The sequence below is a fragment of the Myotis brandtii genome, unplaced genomic scaffold (assembly GCF_000412655.1).
Source record: "Myotis brandtii unplaced genomic scaffold, ASM41265v1 scaffold810, whole genome shotgun sequence".
Taxonomy (NCBI): domain Eukaryota; kingdom Metazoa; phylum Chordata; class Mammalia; order Chiroptera; family Vespertilionidae; genus Myotis; species Myotis brandtii.
The window spans coordinates 1,554,891-1,576,529 of record NW_005371274.1 but is presented as its reverse complement, the minus strand read 5'-3'; the positions used below and the strand labels follow the sequence as shown (position 1 = coordinate 1,576,529).

General features: G+C 45.6%; 1 protein-coding gene across 1 annotated transcript in view; it reads left to right on the top strand.

The window, feature by feature from the left end:
• MYOF (myoferlin) overlaps window positions 1-21,639 on the top strand; it is a 142,731-nt gene that overhangs the window by 101,265 nt on the left and 19,827 nt on the right. Inside the window, exons 33-43 of the mRNA XM_005884066.2 lie at window positions 2,262-2,443; window positions 2,538-2,696; window positions 2,820-2,918; window positions 4,030-4,191; window positions 6,275-6,440; window positions 9,570-9,646; window positions 13,237-13,248; window positions 14,506-14,604; window positions 16,431-16,556; window positions 18,448-18,603; window positions 18,965-19,056. Coding sequence (XP_005884128.1) covers window positions 2,262-2,443; window positions 2,538-2,696; window positions 2,820-2,918; window positions 4,030-4,191; window positions 6,275-6,440; window positions 9,570-9,646; window positions 13,237-13,248; window positions 14,506-14,604; window positions 16,431-16,556; window positions 18,448-18,603; window positions 18,965-19,056 — 1,330 coding nt within the window. The remainder of the gene's footprint in view (window positions 1-2,261; window positions 2,444-2,537; window positions 2,697-2,819; window positions 2,919-4,029; window positions 4,192-6,274; window positions 6,441-9,569; window positions 9,647-13,236; window positions 13,249-14,505; window positions 14,605-16,430; window positions 16,557-18,447; window positions 18,604-18,964; window positions 19,057-21,639) is intronic.

The following is a 21,639-nucleotide window of genomic DNA, read 5'->3' as shown; positions in this document are numbered from 1 at the left end:
GGAAAACCCTCCCTCTCACACCTCATTACATAGCAGGCTAGCTCGATTCTACTTTTCCCCAGGTGAATGCTTCCAGTTATTTCTAACAACAGCAAAAAGCATTTCCATATTGACACTAGTTTGATGTGCATGAAGTAAATTGCTCAGTCATGGATCAATAAGCACTGAGTTCAATGGTGATCACTGTTACTGATGCTGGAGATACACAGAACATACGTGGCCTTTTCATACTAATAATCATTCATTGATTAAGTAATGAAAAGCACCAAGAAGAAAAGCAGTTTCTTTTCTCTGTACACATAGCTGCATACATATACCCTGGACTCTTGTGTTGATTGTAAATTAAGATCATAAATATACATATAAGACCATATATAGAAATATATATATGTATACGTATATGTAGTTCTCTCAACTTAACAAAAAGATCACAAATTTGCCTATTTATCTACAGCATAAGCTTGAAGCAGTTTGGAGTCCATCCAGACCTCCTTTGCTGCCTACTCCCTAAATCCCCAGCACCATAAAACAAACCATGAAGCTTCACACTGACAGCTCAGCTAGTTTGTCACCTTTGGACTGGTTCTAAGGAGAAGGCTGTGGGTGAGGGAGGGGGAAAGGTCAGGGGTCCTGCCATCCAGGGGTTTGCGCTGTTGAATTCCACTTCAGAACCTGAAGGCCGGCAGAGCTTGCCTGGGCCTTCTGTGGAAACAGCTCTTAAAGCAGGGGCCTGACACTCTGGCAGCTCACATCAATGTGAGGTGTCCCCCAAGCATATATGAATGATTTCCTTTTCTTACAAATTAGAGCACATTCAAAGTTATCCCCATAATACACATCTCCAAAATGGCTTTTGAAGACATTTTCAAATATTTGCCAGCAGGGGGCACTCAGTCATTGAAAGTCAAAGTTAGAATCCTATCAAAATTCTCAGCTGAAGTTGCATAAAACTCAAAGCACATTCCTTGCAGTTTGAGATATAAGATATATCGCTGGAGCAGAATCAAAGAGTCCCATCCATATGATGCTACAATGCTAAAAACCAAGTACTCTTTTGGCTTATGTAAAACAGCTTTAGTTTAGAGATTAGGTTATGCTTAGATAGGTCTGTTCTATGCAATTGCAAAAAATTTTTGTGAAATTATTTAGCATGGAGAGGAAATGGATTTTTTCTTATCTTTTTTCATCTTTATTGAAGTGTAATTGAAAAAGTTATACTTAAAATGTACAATTCGATATACCTATACATTGTGAAAGGATTCCCACAATTGAGTTGGCATGTCCATCACCTCACATATTTACCTTTTGTGTGTCTGTGTGTATGAGAACACTTGAGTTGTACTCTCTTAGTAAATTTCAATTATACAATGCAGTGTTATCAACTACTAGAGGCCCAATGCACGAAATTCGTGCACTGAGGGGGGGCGTTCCCTCAGCCTAGCCTGCACCCTCTCACAATCCAGGACCCCTGCGGGATTGGGCCTAACTGGCAGTCAGACATCCCTCTCGAAATCTGGGACTGCTGGCTCCTAACCACTCGCCTGCCTGCCTGATCTCCCCTAATTGCCTCTGCTTCGGCTCTGCCACCGTGGCTTCATCCGGAAGGTCGTCTGGAAGGACATCTAGAAGGTCGCTTGGCTGTCTGGTCTAATTAGCATATTACGCTTTTATTATTATAGATAGTCACCATGTTATACATGAGATCCTCAGACCTTATTCATCTCATAACTGAAATTTGTACCCTTTTACTAATATCTCCCACTTCCCCCTCCAACCAACCCCTGGCAACCACCATTCTTCTCTCTTTTTTTCCATGAGTTTGACTTTTTGGGGGAGATTTCACATATAAGTGATACCATGTAATATCTTTCTGTCTCTGGCTTACTTCACTTAGCATAATGCCCTCGAGGTCCATCCATATTGTCACAAATGGCAGGATTTACTGTTTATTAAAGGCTGAATTATATTCCATCGTGTATGTATATGTATCCATATCTATAAATATCCCACATTTCTTTATCCCTTCATCCACAGGTTGCCTTTTCATTTTGCTGAGGTTTTCTTTGCTGTGCAGAAGCTTTTTAGTTTAATGTAATCCCAGTTGTTTATTTTTGCTTTTGTTGCCTTTGCTTTGGTGTCAAATTTTTTTTAAAAAAAAAATCATTGCCAAGCCAATGTCAAGGAGCTATGTTTACTTCTAGGAGTTTCATGATTTCAGACTTTCTCCATGACCCCACTGTTACTCTCTTTTTCAATTTTAGACCCATATGCTCATGTCTCCTTCCTCCATCGAAGTAAAACCACGGAGATCATCCACTCTACTCTGAATCCCACATGGGACCAAACCATTATATTTGATGAAATTGAAATCTATGGGGAACCCCAAACAGTCCTACAGAACCCACCCAAAGTTGTCATCGAACTTTTTGACAATGATCAAGTGGTAGGTAATTTAGAATTTCTAAGATAGCTTTGGGGATTGATGGAGATGTGTAGGGATGTTGTTTGGGGGATTAAAGGATTGTTTGTTTCTCTAGGGCAAAGATGAATTTTTGGGACGAAGCATGTGCTCTCCTCTGGTGAAACTAAGCTCAGAAATGGACATCATGCCCAAACTTCTCTGGTACCCAGTAATGAATGGAGACAAGACTTGTGGGGACGTCCTTGTAACTGCAGAGCTGATTCTGAGACACAGGGTACTTGCTGAGTCCTCGCTCATATATGCTTTCAGAGTAGCTGCTTAAAATTCTGTTAACAACTCCATGCACTGTTTACTTGAACTCACAGTTGGCATTGACATTTGCATCTTTGTTTCACAGGATGGCTCCAACCTTCCCATTCTTCCCTCACAAAGGGCACCAAATCTATACATGGTCCCCCAGGGGATCCGGCCTGTGGTTCAGCTCACTGCTATTGAGGTATGCTGCTCTCTGTGATTTGTGATCAAATCAAATGGATATGGCTATAGAACTGGAATCTTTCATATAGGAAATGGGATCTTGCTGTCTCCAATTTATTATAGAACTAGAGGCCTGATGCACAAAATTCGTGCAAGAGTAGGCCTTCCTTCCCCCGGCTGCCGGCACCGACTTCCCTCTGGCACCCGGGACCTGGGCTTCCCTTGCAGCCCTGGCTTTGTCCAGAAGGACATCTGGTCTAATTAGCATATTGCGCTTTTATTATTATAGATTTGCCTCAAATTTTGAAATATTTATGGAAATGGAAGGCTTGTCAGAGAAACAGGAACAGGTCAATTTTAGCATTACTGAGGGACTTTAGAGTTCTCATTTACTATGAGTCAATAGATTTCTGAGTTTTCCGTGTCAACTAAAGAACTGGGAGAGAGAAAACAGACTCAAAACAGCAAGCCTGTGTGTACAGAGAGAGAGAGGAAGGGACCCCAGAGGGAGGCGGAGATGGAGAGTGGGAAAGGAGTAATGGAAATGGTGAGATGTCAGACAATGGAGCAGATACAGGCCAATGGAGCCAAGCGAGTAGCTCGATGGACAGGGTCTGGCCTACTCCAGGGGCCTTGTTAGTCAAACAGCAGCTACTTTGGGATTTCTGTTCTCAGGCTGTCTTGCTCTTGTTCCCAAAGACTGAGGCAGATGGCTTTAAGCAACACCTGTCATTTTTAAATGCTTGCATGTCAGACACTGTTAAGAAGTTTACACTTGATCCTCAAAATAATCCTAGGAGAGATAAAACTATCAGTCCTGTTTATAGATGAGACACAGAGTGGTTAACCAACTTGCCAGAGTTCACATCCTGTTCTATGGCACAGCCAGGATTTGATTCCTGCACTCAGCTGCTCTGCTATTTCAGCAGCTCAGGCAGGAGAAGGAGTGGCAGGCCCACCTCCGTTGCATGACCTGCAGGCTTTCTAGGATAATGTTCTCAGAGATTTTTAGCAAATCCGCACAAGTCACCCTTAAAGAATTGACTGGGTATCAAGAAAGAATTTTTTCTTTTGAATATTATTTTTAATATGCTGGGTTGTCTTCCCTTCTCTTTACGTTGTTTTCTTAGATTCTAGCTTGGGGCTTAAGAAATATGAAGAGCTACCAGATGGCTTCTGTCACATCCCCCAGTCTCATTGTGGAGTGTGGAGGGGAGAGGGTAGAGTCTGTGGTCATCAAAAACCTTAAGAAGACACCCAACTTTCCGGGTTCTGTTCTCTTCATGAAAGTGGTACAGTATCAAGACTGTAATCGTTCATGTGTGCTGAGTAGCTGGATTTTATTTGAAATATGAAATATATTGACATCACCACCTACAAGTAGTTTATATATTTCCAAAGTCTGACAGCAAATAGAAAAACTGCGTTGGAGTCACTGGGCAGTGCCTTTTCCCCCTTACACTCTTACACTGCCGTGATGGCTTCTTAAAGTTTCAATCAATCCCAATGAGACAGAACTATCTATGAGAAATACTAATGTATTTCTCCAGTAAACTTGTCATCTATTCCACTGTGACAAGCCCTTGCTCAATGCCCTGAGGGCAGAAAGTTAACCCTCCTTGTGGCGCTGCAGGTGCACAGGGACCAGAACCTCCACATAGGGACTGGCTGACTGGGGAAGAGCAGTCACAGAGGAACCTACATGGGGTAATGGGGCCACATCCTGACAGCCTGGGCCTGGGCCCCACCTCCAGGCACCCCCCTGTGATGACATCTACTTTGTTGAGTCGAAGTTACCCTCTGGTTATTAGAAATGTGGCAGCATCAGCTCTGGTTCACAGTCCTCCATTGTAGACACAGAATAGTTTGGAAGAAGATGAGGTCGCTCAGTCTTTCCACAATCCTTAACTTTCTAAAAGAGAAGAATCTTCCTGTTTTACTCTACTATATAAAAAGAGATAAAAATAAAGGCACTTCAGTTTGATGCGGTAGGAGGTCCAGAACCTTCCTGTTCCTTTCCCCAGCCCACTCATTTGGTGTCTCCAACATACCTGCCCTTGAACTCTAGGGTCCTGTGGATTAAGTTCCCCTTTTATAGACGAGGAGGCTGAGGCTGAGAGAGGGGAAATGTCTTACCCACGTCCCGCAGTGAGTGGCAGGACTCCAGCAGCAGCCACAGCTCCGTGCTAGCTGCATGCACACTCCCTGCATCTAGTCTTTACACTAATCCTGTAGAGAGCAGGCATTTTCCCTCCTCTTACGCTCGCTCTGGGGGAAACGGAGAGGTTAGGTGACTCACACAGCTAGCAAGTGGGTGGCTAGAGTTTGGACTTAGGTCCCTCCAACACCAAAGCCCATGTTCTTCCCCTACATGGTGTAGAGCAGGGGTCCTCAAACTACGGCCCGCGGGCCACATGCAAATACAAATATTGTATTTGTTCCTGTTTTGTTTTTTTACTTCAAAATAAGATATGTGCAGTGTGCATAGGAATTTGTTCATAGTTTTTTTTTTTAAACTATAGTCCGGCCCTCCAACTGTCTGAGGGACAGTGAACTGGCCCCCTGTTTAAAAAGTTTGAGGACCCCTGGTGTAGATGGACAACCACCTGGGTGCTCCAAGCCAGAATCCCAGAGTGATCGCTGCCAGGCCACTCCGCCCATCCGTGTCCACTCCCCAGCCCCGCCCTACCCTCCACCCCAAGCTCTAGTCTGGAATCTAGTCCTGATCGGCAAAGGTGAGGGAAGCTACTCAGTTGACCCCAGTTTCTTCCATCCCTGTGCAAGTCCAGAGGTGGAAATCCACCTGAGACCAGCAATGATTCCCCAGTCAGACAGTGTCACCAAGGCCACCAAATTCCACAGGGGGGAACCAAGAGGTGTCAAGGAAAAATGAGCATCCCGTTTTGGCACTGAACTCCCAGGGCTAAAAGGTTCCCAAGCCACAGTTATTTCCCTTGAAGGTTCCGTTTTAGTGTGAGCATTTTTATATTCCAACTAAATGCTAACTCCACATCCTGTCACAGAGCAGAGCCAGGTACTAAGGTACTATTCTAGGCACTTCACATGTGTTAACTCAACAACCCTACTGTTATTGAGAAGATAATTGGGGCAGAGAAACTTCCCTGAGGTCATGCGGCTCCTAGTGGCAGAGCCAGGATTCTGTCCGTCCCAGGTGGTCTGGCTCAGAGTCCCATGCCTTCAAGCGTGTGCTGCTCGCCTCGCGTGTCAGTTACTGAGCTACTTAACTGCGAGTCCCCTGGGCTGTGCCAAATGGACAAAAAGATCCTGGGTTGGTCCTTTGGGAGGTGTTTATTGGCAAAGATGCTCTTGTCAGGTCTTGTAGAGAGAAGTGACTCTTACCTCTGTGACCCCCAGTTCTTGCCCAAAGAGGAACTGTACATGCCTCCGCTGGTGATCAAGGTCATCGATCACAGGCAATTTGGACGGAAGCCCATTGTGGGCCAGTGCACCATCGACCACCTGGACCGCTTTCGCTGTGACCCGTATGCAGGGAAGGAGGATATTGTGCCACACCTCAAAGGTAAAGTGAAGTCTATAAATAGCACTTGGGACTTTCCATGCAAGATCTGACTTAATCTTTGCAAACCTTCTCTAGGTAAGTGTTCATTGTCCAGATTTGCAGATGAGGAAACAGTTTGAGTTAGAGTGAGCTGTGTAACTTTCCCAAGATAATATAGTCAGTATGTGGCAGAGCTAGACGTGAATCCTGGCCTCGTTTTGGGGGGACCCAGTGCTCAAGCTGTCACCTTCAGGGGCATCCTGCTCTGGAATGAACAGAAGACTTCTTTGTCAGAAATGTTGAGTGCTGCGTGAGCTTTTTCTCTAGTCCAGAGGGGAAGATAGACAAGGAACTGGGTGATTGCAGTCTGGTGTGATCAATATTTTTTTAAGTATATATTTTTATTGATTTCAGAGAGGAAGAAAGAGGGAGAGAGAGAGAGAGAAACATCAACGATGAGAGAGAATCACTGATCAGCTGCCTCCTGCACACCCCACACTGGGGATCAAGCCCACGACCCAGGCATATGCCCTGATTGGATATCGAGCCGCGACCAGCCGGTTCATAGGTTAACGCTCAACCACTGATCCATGCTGGCTGGGCCTGGCGTGGTCAATATTTTGATGGCAAAATACAAGGCCCTTCTCTCTACACCTCATGTGCACACTTGGAGGGGATTTTTCTTTTAAATTGCCTTTGACCTGTTGTTCCACCTCATTAATGCATCCCAGCATTGCTGAGATGTACTTTGAAGGGTATTATTCATTGTTATCCATCAAGAAAAAAATAACACCTGCTGAGTTTAAATGACTTACCTTAGGTCACATAATTGATAAGTAAATGATAGAGTGGGCATGATACTTACCTTAGAGTTTCATAATAAATAGTTAATGAATAGCATTTTGCTATTGTCCATTCAATAATGACTTGTTTTTACCTTACCAATTGCCAGGGACTGTGTTGGGCCTGGGGACCGGGTTGCCTCAGTGAACGAACTCCCAGGGCCCCTGACCTCAGGCGATTAGAGCCCACAGAGATCTGGCACTCATTCAGCTGGTCACTGGTAGCCCCAGGCCTGAAGCAGATGTCTTCCGTTTCAGCAGCTGGGCCGCTAACCAGCTCTATTTAATCTTCCATAAGGTTTGGTATGGACATTACAGAGCCTCTGGAACTCATCTGCTCTGCGGGCCTGAGCATCCTGCATCCCTGATTCAGAGAGGAGGAAAGAATAAAACCCACAGTCACCCTTGAGCAAAACCCTACCTGTGTTTATCCATAAATTTCCCAGGCAAAGCATTTTGTGCTGAATTGACAGTGCCTAAAATAGCAACATATTTATAACAAAAAGGATTAAACTGCAAGCATTGTTTTATCTGAGGTTAGTAAATGGAGAGAAACCATTTCCCTAGCGTTTTTTCCAACTGCTTTCATGAAAGAAAGTTCTTTGATGCAAATATATGAAATCGTTACAAATGCTGCCTACTTGCTCTGGCCCAAGTCACTTGAGTGGACCTATTTGTGTCTATTGCTCAGGGATAGGCTGGGCCTGAGGCAGAGGTCTCCAGGCAGTGATTCTATGTAATGAATATAGATTGTGGCCAGTGCTTCAAAGAGCCCCAAAGAGGAAAATCCTTAAGGAGAATGGGGAGCATAATGTTCCCAAGACTGGAATCTATTATTTTAGATTCACCTGGTACTTTCTTAAAATCAATAATGCTAGGGTAAGAGTTGAGGAAGTACTTGGTTGGCCTAATGTTGGAAGCACATAGAATAACTTTTTCCTCCTATTCCTGAAACTTGGTTTACTTGAAGACGGGAAAGTGGAGAAGTAACACTATAAGGAGGAATTTGTATACAGTTGTGTTCCCATGTGGCTGCCCATCTAGCTGTCACATTCTATGCTGTTGCAGTTGTCCAGTTGTGGGGAGCGATCTTGGAAGCGAAGAGACTGCTGATAGATCTGGGGGTGCCACATGGATACACAATGACCTAGCATAGCAACTGGTGTGTCCTGGATACTCAATAAATGTCAGTCTGCCCTGCCGCCCCAGTGTCACCCTGATCATTTCTCTGGCATTTATTGAGTGTTTGCTCTGGGCTCTGGTATGATGCTTAAAACGAAAACTTTGGGGTCAGACAGACCTAGATGACTTATTTCCACTTACCGCTAATGTTTAACCTAAAGCAAGTGGTTTGCTTTCTCTTAGACTGGGTTTGCTTTTTAATCTTTATAATGGGGACAGTGGTACATATTTTACAGTATTGTTGAGGGATTAAATGAGATCCTATATGTGCAGAGCTTAGCCCACTGCCTGGCACATGGTAGGTACCTAGAAAATGTGTCTTCCCTCCACGCCTTAATGTCCTATCTGTCAGTTGCCCAGTGGGTTATGCAGAGAGTTCTTTTGGCTTGGCAGAGTTGGCTCTGTGTGGGTTCTGGTCTCCTGTTGAATGTCTGACTGCTTGATGCTTCTTCCATAAAGGGTAAACTTACCTCTCACCCTCACCCTCCCCTTCACCCTCACCCTCACCCTCACCCTAGGCTGAAGCTTTGGCACCCCTTTAGCTGAACCAACCTAGTGAGCCTGGGGGCTGCCCCTGAGTCCTTGCTGTAACCCCCAAATCCAGAGCCACAAATAGTCTGGAAATTACATAAAGTCAGGGAGTGTGCCATTTCCCTATGCTTATATTACAACAACCAGGGCTGACTGAGCCACTGAAATGTGCAGCTCTTCACCCTGCTTAGCTTTTCTGTGTCTTAGAACAGATTCTACGAAAAAGAGGCTCCCTTAGATGTAGGTTTCCCCAACCCTCCCCCCGACTTCTGCATCCTCTAAAGAAAGACATGTATTGCCATAATTCTTTTTTGAGCACTTGCTGTGTATAGGCACTGGGCTAACTGTCTAAGGCAAAAAAATAAAAATAAAAATGGGCCATATAGTCCCCTGAAAATGTCTAAAATCTTATCATATTTTGGGAAAAGTGATGAATTGTTGGGTTATTTTCTATATTGGAGTGTGCTCCTCTCCATTCAGTAGTCTCATCCAGGAGGAAACTCTACCATCCACTCTGTGGCTGTTAAACTTGAACTTGAAGTAGACTCATCACTGTATTTTCGTAAGCATCTTAGATTATGAAATTGTCTTGCAGCCTCCTTTATGTCTACCCCACCCTGCCGGGACGTCATTATTGAAATAGAAGACACCAAACCATTACTGGCTTCGAAGGTAGGCTTCAGAACTGGCCATTGAATAACGTCAGTTTTATCTTCCAGGTATCTAAGCATTGCTGAATTTAGTCAAACAAGCACTCAATGCAATTAAAATAATAACGATCAACTTTCCAAGGTAAAGAATCTGAATCTTGCACTCATCAAAAGTTATAGTGATGCTGTGTGGATTAATGTCCTCTACCCTCAGTCACCCCAGATACTTAAAATATTCCCAGGCCCCACCCTCCAAGAGGAATCTAGACATCAGTATATTTTATTGTATTGTATTTTTAAAATATTTTTATTGATTTCAGAGAGGAAGGGAAAAGGAGAGAGAGAGAGACAGAAACATCAATGGTGAGAAAGAATCATCAATCAGCTGCCTCCTACACACCCCCTACTGGGGATCGAGGCCGCAACCCGGGCATGTGCCCTGAATGGAATCGAACTGTGACCTCATAGGTTGATGCTCAACCACTGAGCCACACCGGCTGGGCAAGAGATCAGTATATTTTAAAATCTCCCCAAGTGATTCTAATTTGCAGGCAGGTCCGAGAACCATTGGTGTGGGCAGTCTGAGGGATATCATTTGCTAACAAAAGAAATTTCAAGTGCAAATTTATAGCATTACCACATTGGGAAGATGGATGCATGTAGCATACCAATTTTTTCCCTACATGAAGCAGAAGGGTCATGGATTTTTAATGGCCCTATTTGTCAGTGTATGGGATATCCCCGATTCTTATATTCACTGTGGTTTTGAAGTCAAAGAAATTGATGGAAATGCTCACTCAGGATCCTATTTTAAAACCATTCAGCCAATTGTATGAGTGGGGTGGGGGGAAGCGGTGGAAGGTCTTGGCCCACAAAAAAGAAAACATCAAATATCTCCCTGTTTCTGTTGGCATTTAGGATGGGCTTTCACAGCATGTTTTAAGGTGCAAACTGGCCAAAAAATGCACATGATTGCATTTTAATGTGTTATGTCCATAAACAGTGCCTTAAAAAAAGGCCACTTCCTTCCCACTGCATTAAACTCACCAATTGGACCGTGTTAAATGTGGTCTCCACAGCCAGCACTGTGTAGCAGTGTGTTAGGTTCTATTCCCTGAGATTCCTCCACCATCGCAGATGACAGTATCCAATCTGCAAAACTATTGGGTTCCCTTTGTAAACTACCCCAAACATTCCCCATAAAACAGTAGTAGCCTAGGGAGAAGTTAAGTATGGTACACTTAAGATCCTTTATGAACATTTTTACAACACTTTGGAAAAAAGGAGTTTAAGATCCTGCTCTGTAATCTGCCTCCAGCCTTTTTACCTCCCATCGTCAATCAGTTCTTATTTGTGCCCACTGTGTACTCAGTAGGCCTAGGTATGGGGGTGGGAGGGTCAAGAAGAAGAAGAAAGCCAATCTGTGCCACTATTCTCATTCATTTCTTAAAAATAGTAAATAGATGACTAGTTTACTGTAGCAAGTTACTGTAGCAACACACTGTGAAAGTTCAGTTTACATCATAGCATTTAAATGACAACCTAGCCTTTGGGGGATGGTAGCAGCAGTCATCGGTGGGTACTATCCCACTGTGTTGTAAGTGCCTTTGATCAGCTTGCTTTCCTAACACCCAGTTGAGGTACCCTGTGTTGATAAGAAAGACTGGTTGGAATCTCCTCTAAAAAACTGCCTCTACTGGTTCATCAGGGAAGGCCGTGCATATCTATGCAGTCTGATGAGTAAAGTTGAGCTTTGGAAGAGCCAGTAATAAGCTTGCTGATGTCCTCCATGACATGTACATGTAGCCTTGTACATGCATACATGTAATATACATGCATGCATGATAGGCATGACTTACATGTACATGCGATGAGCTTGTAATGTAACATCTACCACTAACCCAATTCAAGCCTTTTATATGGGTCAATCAAGGGGGTGGGTAAAAACTAACTGTGCCTTTGACTGGAGCTGGAGGCTGTGGCTCTGGGTGACAGTCTCGCCCTCACAGAGACCCAAACCCTGTGATTGACTGTAGGAGCTCTGAACCAATGGGCTCAGCACTATCACAAGAAAAGTGAGAAGTAAGTCTTCAGGGCATATTGGTAAGTGCTAGCCAGATAACATGGATGTTGCTACATGGCATCTCAACAATTGCCTTCCAATTCCAGTGCTTAAGCAGTATGTCAACAGCACTCGGCAAAATGGTTTCTCCAACGACAGTGCATGTATGTATGATAAGAAAATGCATGAGGCTGCCTGGGGCTGCGGGGGCTCCGTCTAAAGTCCTGAATTCTCCTTTTGGATTCTTTCTATTAGTAGATTTTGGAGTGAAAGGTGATCTTTAAGCAAATGCAATTGTCCTAAGCCAACGGGGAGAATCTTCTGTTTGGATGTGATAAAGCAAGTGGTTTGCTTCAGTTCCTTTTCCATATGAACTGATGAGCAAGCGGCATGAATAAATTCTCCCACATTAACCCTACATTTTAAAATCAGCAGCTTGTTTTGAATAATGCTGTTTCAATCATGAACTGTTCTCTTCTTTGAAATGATTTCGAGAAGCAAAAAATAGAAGTGAATAAACAAACTCTGAAAATCTGAATTCACGAACTGTTCAGAAAGTGAAAGCACTTTTGGCATAAAAATCTCCCTCCAAAATCTCAATTCAGCTGTGACAATTTAACCTTTAATCCCGCTTTGGTTTGAATCTAATAGAAAGAAGTGTTACCTCTGTCTACCTGCCTCTCTGCCTCTCTTGGCAATTCTGTGTGCTGAACAAAGTCAGCCGGAAGAAGCCCTGTGGCCACCCACGCAGCTGCAGGGAGCGCCTGTTGGGAGGGGCTGCTCTCTCCTCACATTAGAGGTGAACTTGAAGTTAGGATTTCAGAGAGAGGGTCTGGGTAAGAATCCTTCCAACTGCCCCCAAGGGCAAGTTGCAGCAGGTGCCAAGGGAAAACTGAAGCCCCAACATCCTAGCTCCCTGTTCTCTCATCTCCTGGATGTGCTCTGAGATCAGGGTTGGGTTCTCCATGCAGAAACTCAAAAGGAAGGATTGGGCCCATGAGAAACTTGACATTTAGAGTAATTTTGACGAATGAATATGTATTTGGTGCTATAATATAGGTGCGGGGGAAAACCAAGAAAAAGTGCCCACAGGATGATATTGGGGTCCTGCTAGACATGAATGCCTTGTGAAAGAGTGTTTGAAGGGAAAAGAATTAGGCTAAGTTGAGGGTATCCCTTTGGGGCTGATGGAATGGAGGTTTGGGGCAGGAAGATGAGCAGCTGCAGGGCCCCTCCTGTGTGGCCACTGTGCTGCCGACAATGAAATTGTAACCATGGGATGCTGTGGCTCCCTCTGAGCCTTTCAGCTTAACACTGTTTATAACCCTTTGCACATTTTCAGAAAAAAACAAACAAACAAACAGTAAGATCTGTTGAATTATGATCATCTTGAATAATTGAAACGGTCCATCAGAATGTTGATGATATAAAGCGTGCATGAGAATAATTTCTCCTTCTCTCTTTCTCTTTCAACCCAATGCTCATGGGGTCTCATATCTGTGTGATCTGTTGTGTGGTCTGCCTTCTTCCTGCCCATACATGTGATGCAGCTGACAGAAAAGGTAACTGTTGTATATATTGTACTAGAGTTAAGATTCCTATATTTTCTGCCGATAGCTGATATATAAAGAAACATTTTTTAAAATGCAGTGTAGGTTACTGACCCCTAATGGGGAAATAACTGTGTGTGTGTGTGTGTGTGTGTGTGTGTACGTACATATACTGTACACAGATAAAAAGTAGCTTTTCTCGAGTGTTCCTTCTTCTTTCCCCCAAGATTGCGTAGGAAACTGTGCTGCAGGTGACACTGTATTTAGGTGACACTCACCACTCTTTCGTAGGTAGATAAAAATAAGCAATTGGTGGGCATGATGAGGATCTGTTTGTTATAAATCTGAGAATTACAGCAGCTTCTATAAACTATAGCCTTTGGCAGTTTGAAAATGTTCCACAGATGACTCTGATGTGCTGTTTCTTCTGCCCAATTAAGAACCACCCAGCTAAACCACCCTGGCTGTGCATTGGAGTCGCCTGGGGACCCAGGGAAGATACTGGATACCCAGGTCTCTCCCAGGCTGACTGAGTCAGAATCTCCAAGGATAGGCTGGGAGCCCCTGGTCTAAATGAACCATAGCACCTTCCTACTTTTGTTTTGCATTTTATCACTTGCAAAGCTCTTTCTCCCAATGATCTTATTTACAAAAATAATGATTTTATTTACGTCTGAAGATGGAGACAGGTAGTGTTATTATCCCAGTCAGTGGATGAAGAAACTGATGCTCAGAGACATTGAAGGATGTGCTCAAGCTGGTATGGCTTATAACAGAAGGATGTGGCGTATAATGTAAAGGATGGAACTTGGATTAGAACCACTTTTTCCAACTCTTAGATTAGTGCGCTTTGTTTTACAAGACATTGCCAGCTAAATGGGGCTAGGGAAATGAAATAGTAGAAAACCTATTTTGAAGGTTTTCTTTTAATCTATTATCTGTATATGCAACTATCAAGTCCAGAGCATAAAAAAGTAAAAACAGACAGATGAATTGATTGCATCCATAGGATGTAAGAAAATCATCTAGTATAGCTGTGGGCAGTAATGCCAAACACATTTTATTGGCCAAGGATCGTTTCACCTCCAGCTTCTAGAGGAGTCGTGAATGCTTTATCTATTGTACATGTAAACAAAAGTCATGTAATCTTGTCTGTTTCGGGTTCAGAAGTACCTGTTTCTATTGCCTATTACATATGAGTTTTCCTGCATTGATTGGAAATCTTGGTCATCACTAAAGATTTTTCCTTCTTGACATGTCTTTCTTCAGGAGGAAGAAATCGTTGACTGGTGGAGTAAATTTTACGCTTCCACAGGGGAACATGAGAAATGTGGACAATACATTCAGAAAGGCTATTCCAAACTCAAGGTACCTGGGCCTGTGCTGCTGGGATGGGGAACAACAGTCGCTAAAATTGGCCACAGGCGTAGCTAAGCAGAAGACAGAAAGGTCCAAGGGCGCATGCTGACCGGGAGCGGCCAAGAGCACCTCTGGCCTCCTGTTGAGCCCTCTTGCGATGGGTTTTGGCTTTACCAAGACTCCAGGGGCTTGAGGACAGCTGTTGATGTATGTTTACGTGACTGCCACTTTGGGGCATCTGGCAGAGGGTTGGGAATGGGTTGGCTCCACACTATTTAGGTCAACAGTTGTCTGCTTTGACCCACGGGGACCTAAAAGTCACAGTCACAGGAACCGCATGAAATGTCAACATGCTTCATTCAGTCCTGCATACAGTCATCTGCTTCACTAGCTAATAAGTTGACTCAGTTACACGTATGCAGCATACAGTCGCAACCATGGGCACGTGTGTCCAGGGGGAAGAAGACAGGCTCTTGAGCTAGGCAGGTCTGACTATCCATGATCTTTCTGTTAATGTTCAGGTTTTCCAATTCTTTATTCAATTTTTCAGACTGTAGTACACTCAAGTAGAAGCCAATGGGAAAGTTTTCAAAACAATACATAGGAGAAAGAAACTCTAAAATGAGAAATGATGTATTTCCCCATCAAAGTGGAAAAACCCACATCCTTTCATGTTATTGTCATAACAGCTCAATGCAGCTTAAGAAATACTGGCATGTAAAGAACCACTAATTTAGAAAAATGATCAGACTGGTCTGACCGATCAGTCCCATGGTCCATCCTTTTTCCCTCCTTCATTCTTTCCTTCCCTCCTCCCCTTCTTTCTTCCCTCTTCCTCATCCTTTCTCCTTCTCTTCTAGTTTTTTGTGTTTTTTTGTGTGTGTGTGTTTTGTCAAGGTATAATTTACATACATAAAGTAATCCATTCCATGAGTTTGGGTCATTCTATACTCTTGTGTAAACCACCACCAAAACAAGGCAAAGAACATTCCCATCAACATAGAAAACTCCTTTGTACCCCTTTCAGTCAATTCCCCACAACCTTTCCTCACTCCCAGAGACAACCAATGTGATTTCATCACCATCGACTGATTTGGCCTGTTTTTATGCTTCATGTAAATAGATGCATACAGTATGTATTTTGTGTGTGGCTTCTTTAGCCCAACATAGTAGCTTTGGGATCCATCATGCTGTTAGTTAGTTTGTCCCTTTTTATCCTTGTCTGGATGGCCATGATTCGTTTATCCAAATTGAGGGACCTGATGATGAGGCTGCTATGGGCATTCTTGTACCATGTGGACCCCACAACCCTTCCTTACTCCCAGAGACAACCAATGTGATTTCATCACCATAGATTGATTTGGCCTGTTTTTATGCTTCATGTAAATAGATGCATACAGTATGTATTTTGTGTGTGGCTTCTTTAGCCCAACATAGTAGCTTCGGGATCCATCATGCTGTTGTGTGTGCAGTTAGTTTGTCCCTCTTGATCCTTGTCTGGATGGCCATGATTCGTTTATCCAAATTGAGGGACCTGATGATGAGGCTGCTATGGGCATTCTTGTACCATGTGGACTTGTTTTTATTTCTCTTGAATAAGGACCTAGGCTTGCAATGTCTGCATTATAGAGTAGGTGGCTGTTTAACCCCATAAGAACCTGGCAGACCTTTTTCCAAAGTGGTTGTGCCTTTCTACACTCCTGCCAGGATTCTGAGGCTTCCCATTGCTCCATCTCCATCCTCATGCCCATTTGGTATTATCAGTCTTTTTTTTTATTGTTTTGTACTCCACCTGTATTTTAATGAGAAGTTAAGACTCTGTTGATGGTTTTCAGATATATGATTGTGAACTAGAGGATGTGGCAGAATTTGGGGGCCTGACCGACTTCTCAAATACTTTCAAGCTGTATCGAGGCAAATCAGACGAGAATGAAGACCCTTCTGTGGTAGGAGAGTTTAAGGTGAGTACAATGTGTGTTTGTCCTGTGTAAAATCCACCTCTATTTTCTTTATAGGCTGAGGATAAAGGACAGCCCGCCTCCAGATAGGGTCATGTCCTCTGACATCTGAAAGATGCTAGAAGGCGCTAACTAGGAAAAGGGCAATGGGGACCGGGAACAGAACACTCAAAGCCATTCTCAGTCTCTCTCTTCCTCCTCATGCCAAGCAGCCTGGAATCCTATAGGTTCAGCCTCTCCAAGATCGAGTGCCCCCACCCCATGCCCACCACCCCTCCCAGGCGTTCAGCAGGACCGATGTGGCAACACCCCAACTGGTTGTCCTTGCCACCTTTCTCGTCCCACTCCAGCCCATTCCCCAGGACAACCAAACCTGATCATGCTTCTTGACTGCTTAGAGATAGCGTTTGGGTTTCCACCTGATCAAGTCTCAACTCCTTCCTGAGGTGGAGCCAGCGTTTCACAGGCGACTTAGCCACTTGTCTCCCCCATACCGTGAGGACCCCTCCCAAGCCCCAAACACACCTTGTCCTTTCACAACTCGGAGCCTTCCAGGCTCCCTTCCTTCTCAAGCCCCAAACACACCTTGTCCTTTCACAACTCGGAGACTTGAGCCAGGCTCCGTTCCTTCCCTGGATGCCCTCCCTTCCCTCTTTGTGGTCTGACAAACTCCTACTCATTCTTTTAAGCCAGCTCAAATGTCACGTTCTTTGTGAAGTGTTCCCTGATTGCTTCTGGCAGTGACTCACTGCTGCTCCAGGCTTCCACAGGCCTGGGCTCCTGCCCCTACTAAAGCACCTTTCACTTGCAAGTATCTGCTTTCTTGACTGCTCCTCCCTCCAACCGTTGTTGGCAAATCCTTGGCAGCTGTGCTGTAGCTTCCCAGTCCTTTCCAGCAGCAGACATTGCCAGTCGATCAGAGCACTGAACCCTGCACGTGGCCTCAAAGTCCTCATTACAGCGTCCAACCGAGCAATCAGAGATGGCCTGAGGGTCAGACCTATAGAGCATCCCCGTGCCACACTGGGTTTCTTGAGGTTATGTTTGGGTCCCCAGTACATGGCACATATTAGGTGCTAACTTCATGCTGCTTGGCTGAGTGAGTGTAGCTGGCACTAGAATCCATGTGTTCTGAATCCAACTTTAGTGTTTTCTCTTGTGCTTAAGCTGGTTTCTGGATAAAATATATGGCCTCTTAAGCAGGCCTGACGGCTCACTCATTCAAAACACATTCTTTGTGCCGCTGCTATACACCCAGCCCTGTGTTAGGTCCTGGAGAGTATAATGTGACAGTGAAGAATACAGACAATAAATAGACAATTACAACACAGAAGTCAGCGCTGAGACAGGAGTGAGTGCAGAGTTGGTTGAGAGCATGCAGGAGACACACCGGGCCCTGGGCAGTCAGGGAGGTTTCCTGGAGGAGGGGACACCTTTCAGCGGAGACCCAAGGGATGAACAGGAGTTTGCCTTGGAGTGGGAGAGGGTTTACGGGGTGACCCAGGAAAAGGGAAATTACTCTAGTACTTTAGTGGGGGTTTAAAATAATTTCTTTATTCCTTCTTGCAAATATGTGCAGAGTCTCACTTCTTATCACCTTCTTTGCCATCATACTGGTCCAAACCACCTCCAACTTTTGCCCAGTCTCCCTGCTTCTGCCCTGCCCTTCTCCCTGTAACCTATTAAATAATTACTTTACCATTATTTCACTTTCCCTACAGGAAGAATGCAAAGTTCAATACATGTTGTCATTTTCACAAAAGGCAGCCCTTCCTCACCTAGTCGCACACCCCTGTGGCTGTCCTGGAGTGCCCCGGGGGGGGGGGCACTGCCCAGACGCCCTCTGCCCAGGTTACCCCGGGCCTGGTGAGTCCACCTGTGTGTCTCTCTCTAGGGCTCCTTTAGAATCTACCCACTGCCGGATGACCCCAGTGTGCCGCCCCCTCCCAGGCAGTTTCGGGAATTACCTGACAGCATCCCACAGGAATGCACGGTTCGGATTTACATTGTTCGAGGCTTAGAGCTCCAGCCCCAGGACAACAATGGCCTGGTAAGAGTTTGGGTGTGGGGCCTTCTGCTGCAGCAAGATAATTACAGTCATCAACCACCTTAATTGTCATGTTCTTTCTTTTGGGGCATCTGTTATCTCATTGGGGGAGAGATACTCCATCAAAACAATGCATTCAAGAGGGGTATTTATCTAAGAGCTGGAGGGGCTTGGATCGGTCTGGTGACCTCGAGGAGACATGCTCTATCACTCCTCCCTGCCACCGCCTTGGCCCCCACACTCCTTCCCTGAGGCGCGCAGGGCCACGGCCTTTGAGAGTGGCTGTGGAGGCCCACCTGCATCTGTCCCAGAAAGTGATAGTACCCCACGGTGACATCACCTGCCATCTGTTTTGTCCTCACAGTGTGACCCGTACATAAAAATAACGCTGGGCAAAAAAGTAATCGAAGATCGGGACCACTACATACCCAACACCCTCAACCCGGTTTTCGGCAGGTAAGGTGCCCGTCTACACGTTTTCCAGTCCTTCATTTCTTCGTGGCATGCAAATGAAGAATGATACATGTGCCAAAGTCTGTTCTAGGCTCTGACCCTGCGGCCATGAACTGGACAGATATTCAAACAATAGTGCGGGGAAGGCCTGGGGAGGGGCAGGGGCAGAGTGGAGGGTGTCAACGGGGGGGAAAAGGGGAGACATCTGTAATACTTTCAACAATAAACTTTTAAAAATTCCAGTCTTTAGAGCAGACAATAAATATGAAAATGCACAAGTAAAAGAATTTCATGGGAGTAAAAAGTGTCATGAAGAAAATAACCAAGTCACGAGATGGGCTCTTCTGGGAGAGATAGGCTCTGAGACCTGGGGGCGGGGATGGGGGCAGGGGTGGCCCAAGGCCTGGGAGGCCGCTGTGCCTGTGGGTTCTAGACAAGAAGGGTAGGCAGGGTAACTGGTGACGTACCCGCAGTGACAATGTGGTTCTCCCTCCCTGAATCCAGCCTGGGCTCTGTTTTCTGGGACGTTCAAGTTCCATTATGATCCAGCGAATATACATATTATTGGCTGTTATCAAGACTGAGGAGGGGGCAGAAAGTGATGGGGTCAAAATGTACTGCCCCCTCTGTCTTCAGTTCCCGAAGATTCTTGAAATAGTATTATTTTCGTCATCGTGGCCGCTTAGACTTGTTTCTGGGCGGTGCCATTGCTCTCATCAGAACTCCTCAAGGGTAAGACAAACCCAAGTGACCTCTAACTAGGACCAGCATTTTTCAGTTATAAATTTCGTGCACACTTAACAATAGCTATTATTAGCTAAGCTTTTACTGTGGGCAGGCGCTATGCTGAGCTGTTTTATATAAAACATCTCAAAAATTTAACAGCCCATAGGCGCCATTTACCCCCATTTTAAACAGAGGAAACTAAGGCGCCGAGGAAATCAGGGCCTAAAGTGCCAGCTGGTAAGAGGCAGAGTCAGGAATCAAACCCGGGCCACCTGACCGCAGCGTCGGCATCGTGTCCACACGGCGGAGTTGTGGCCGCCGCCGCCTGATTTTCGTCTCCGTGTCAGGGCAGGGACCAGCGGCCCGCTGTACAGGTGAAGGAAAAACCCAGACCTAGTCCATGATGGGGCCAAGATTTAGGTAGAAATTCCTGACTCCAAGCCCCAGATTGTCCCAACACTCCCGGTAATGCTTCATATTCATGGCAGAGCCACCACTTATAGGAAAATGCTCTTTTTGTACAAAACATTTGTGTAAACGGGGTCATTTTCCAAGAACCTTGCCAAGTGGGAGACTACTTTGTTCTCGGCTGACGTGTGGCCTACCTGTTCATGTCTAGCTTTATCATCTTGCCCATCCTCTTCTACTCATGTTTGTTGGTTTGTGACCTTTGGCATTCTTTCTCTCTCTCTTGTGTGTGCGGGCACGCGCGCGCGCACACACACACACACACACAAGAAAGTCTTTGTCAAAGCTTCTCTGGTTCACACACACCCTTGTCCCCTCGCTCACACCCGGTCACACCCATGCACAGGGGACCTCACACTCACTCGGCGCCCGGGGCACGCGCACACCCTCTGCGCTGCACGCCCCGCGGCCACGTGCCGGGCCAGGGAGTGGAAGTAATCCTCTGGCTCGGCAATATGATCGTTTTCCTTTTCTCCCCCTGATCCAGCCCTGAGGTCTAGACAGGAAAAGGCACGCAGGGCAGGAAGGAGGGCTCCGTGTGAGGGAGACAGGGAAGCGGAGGAAGCCAGCTTTTAAGGGAGAAAGGCGGCCCTGTCTGAATCGCTTGTCTCAGAGGAGCCAAACACAAGCTTAATTAAGTGGCAGGAAAAGTCTTGCTCGGAGCCACCCAGGGAGGAAGTGATGCTGTCGGGCTCTGCTCGGCCAATCCCTGTCTGGCGTCTGTGCAGATCCCCCCTCCCCCCCCTACTCCTCCCCCATCCAGCCAGGTGGGGCCAAGGAGACGGCTCTACAGCCCCTCAGGCTCAGGCGGCTGTGGTCCTGGCCTGTCTTAAGGGTAGCTTTCTTCTCAGCAAGACTCTCAGGGACTCTGGGAGAGGAATTCAGGAAGAGACAAAATGCCTGTCCTCAGTCATCATTCAGCATATGCCGACCACCCCATGGCCAGCTCACATGCAATGGGATGTCAGTGTCTCCCATAACATCTTAATGGGTGCGTTCCAAGAAAAAAGTACTTCTTCATCACACCAAGACCCTTGGGTTGAAAAGGATCACTGCGGGACTTGTCAGAGCCTTAGTGTGCTCAGAGGAGTGCCATCAGAAGGGTTCTCATCTTATTTGCCTGTCCCTTGGAATCCAGTATTGGAACCGTGTTGCTATGGGGCACTGGTGGCTATAGTGCTTCCTAGGTGGTCGTGACCCAAGCTCCTCTTCTCGTGTGGCTGCTGCCCCCTGTCGGCCCTTTCCTGGCTGCGGCAGCCTAAAGTCTGGGATTTATCCAGGAGACACTCTAGTGGCGGCTTTTCTCCAGAGCCCTATTGGCACACACCCTCTGCTCATATGGATTCCTGAAAATTCCTGGCTCTTTGGGCAGGAACCAGTCCACACACCAGA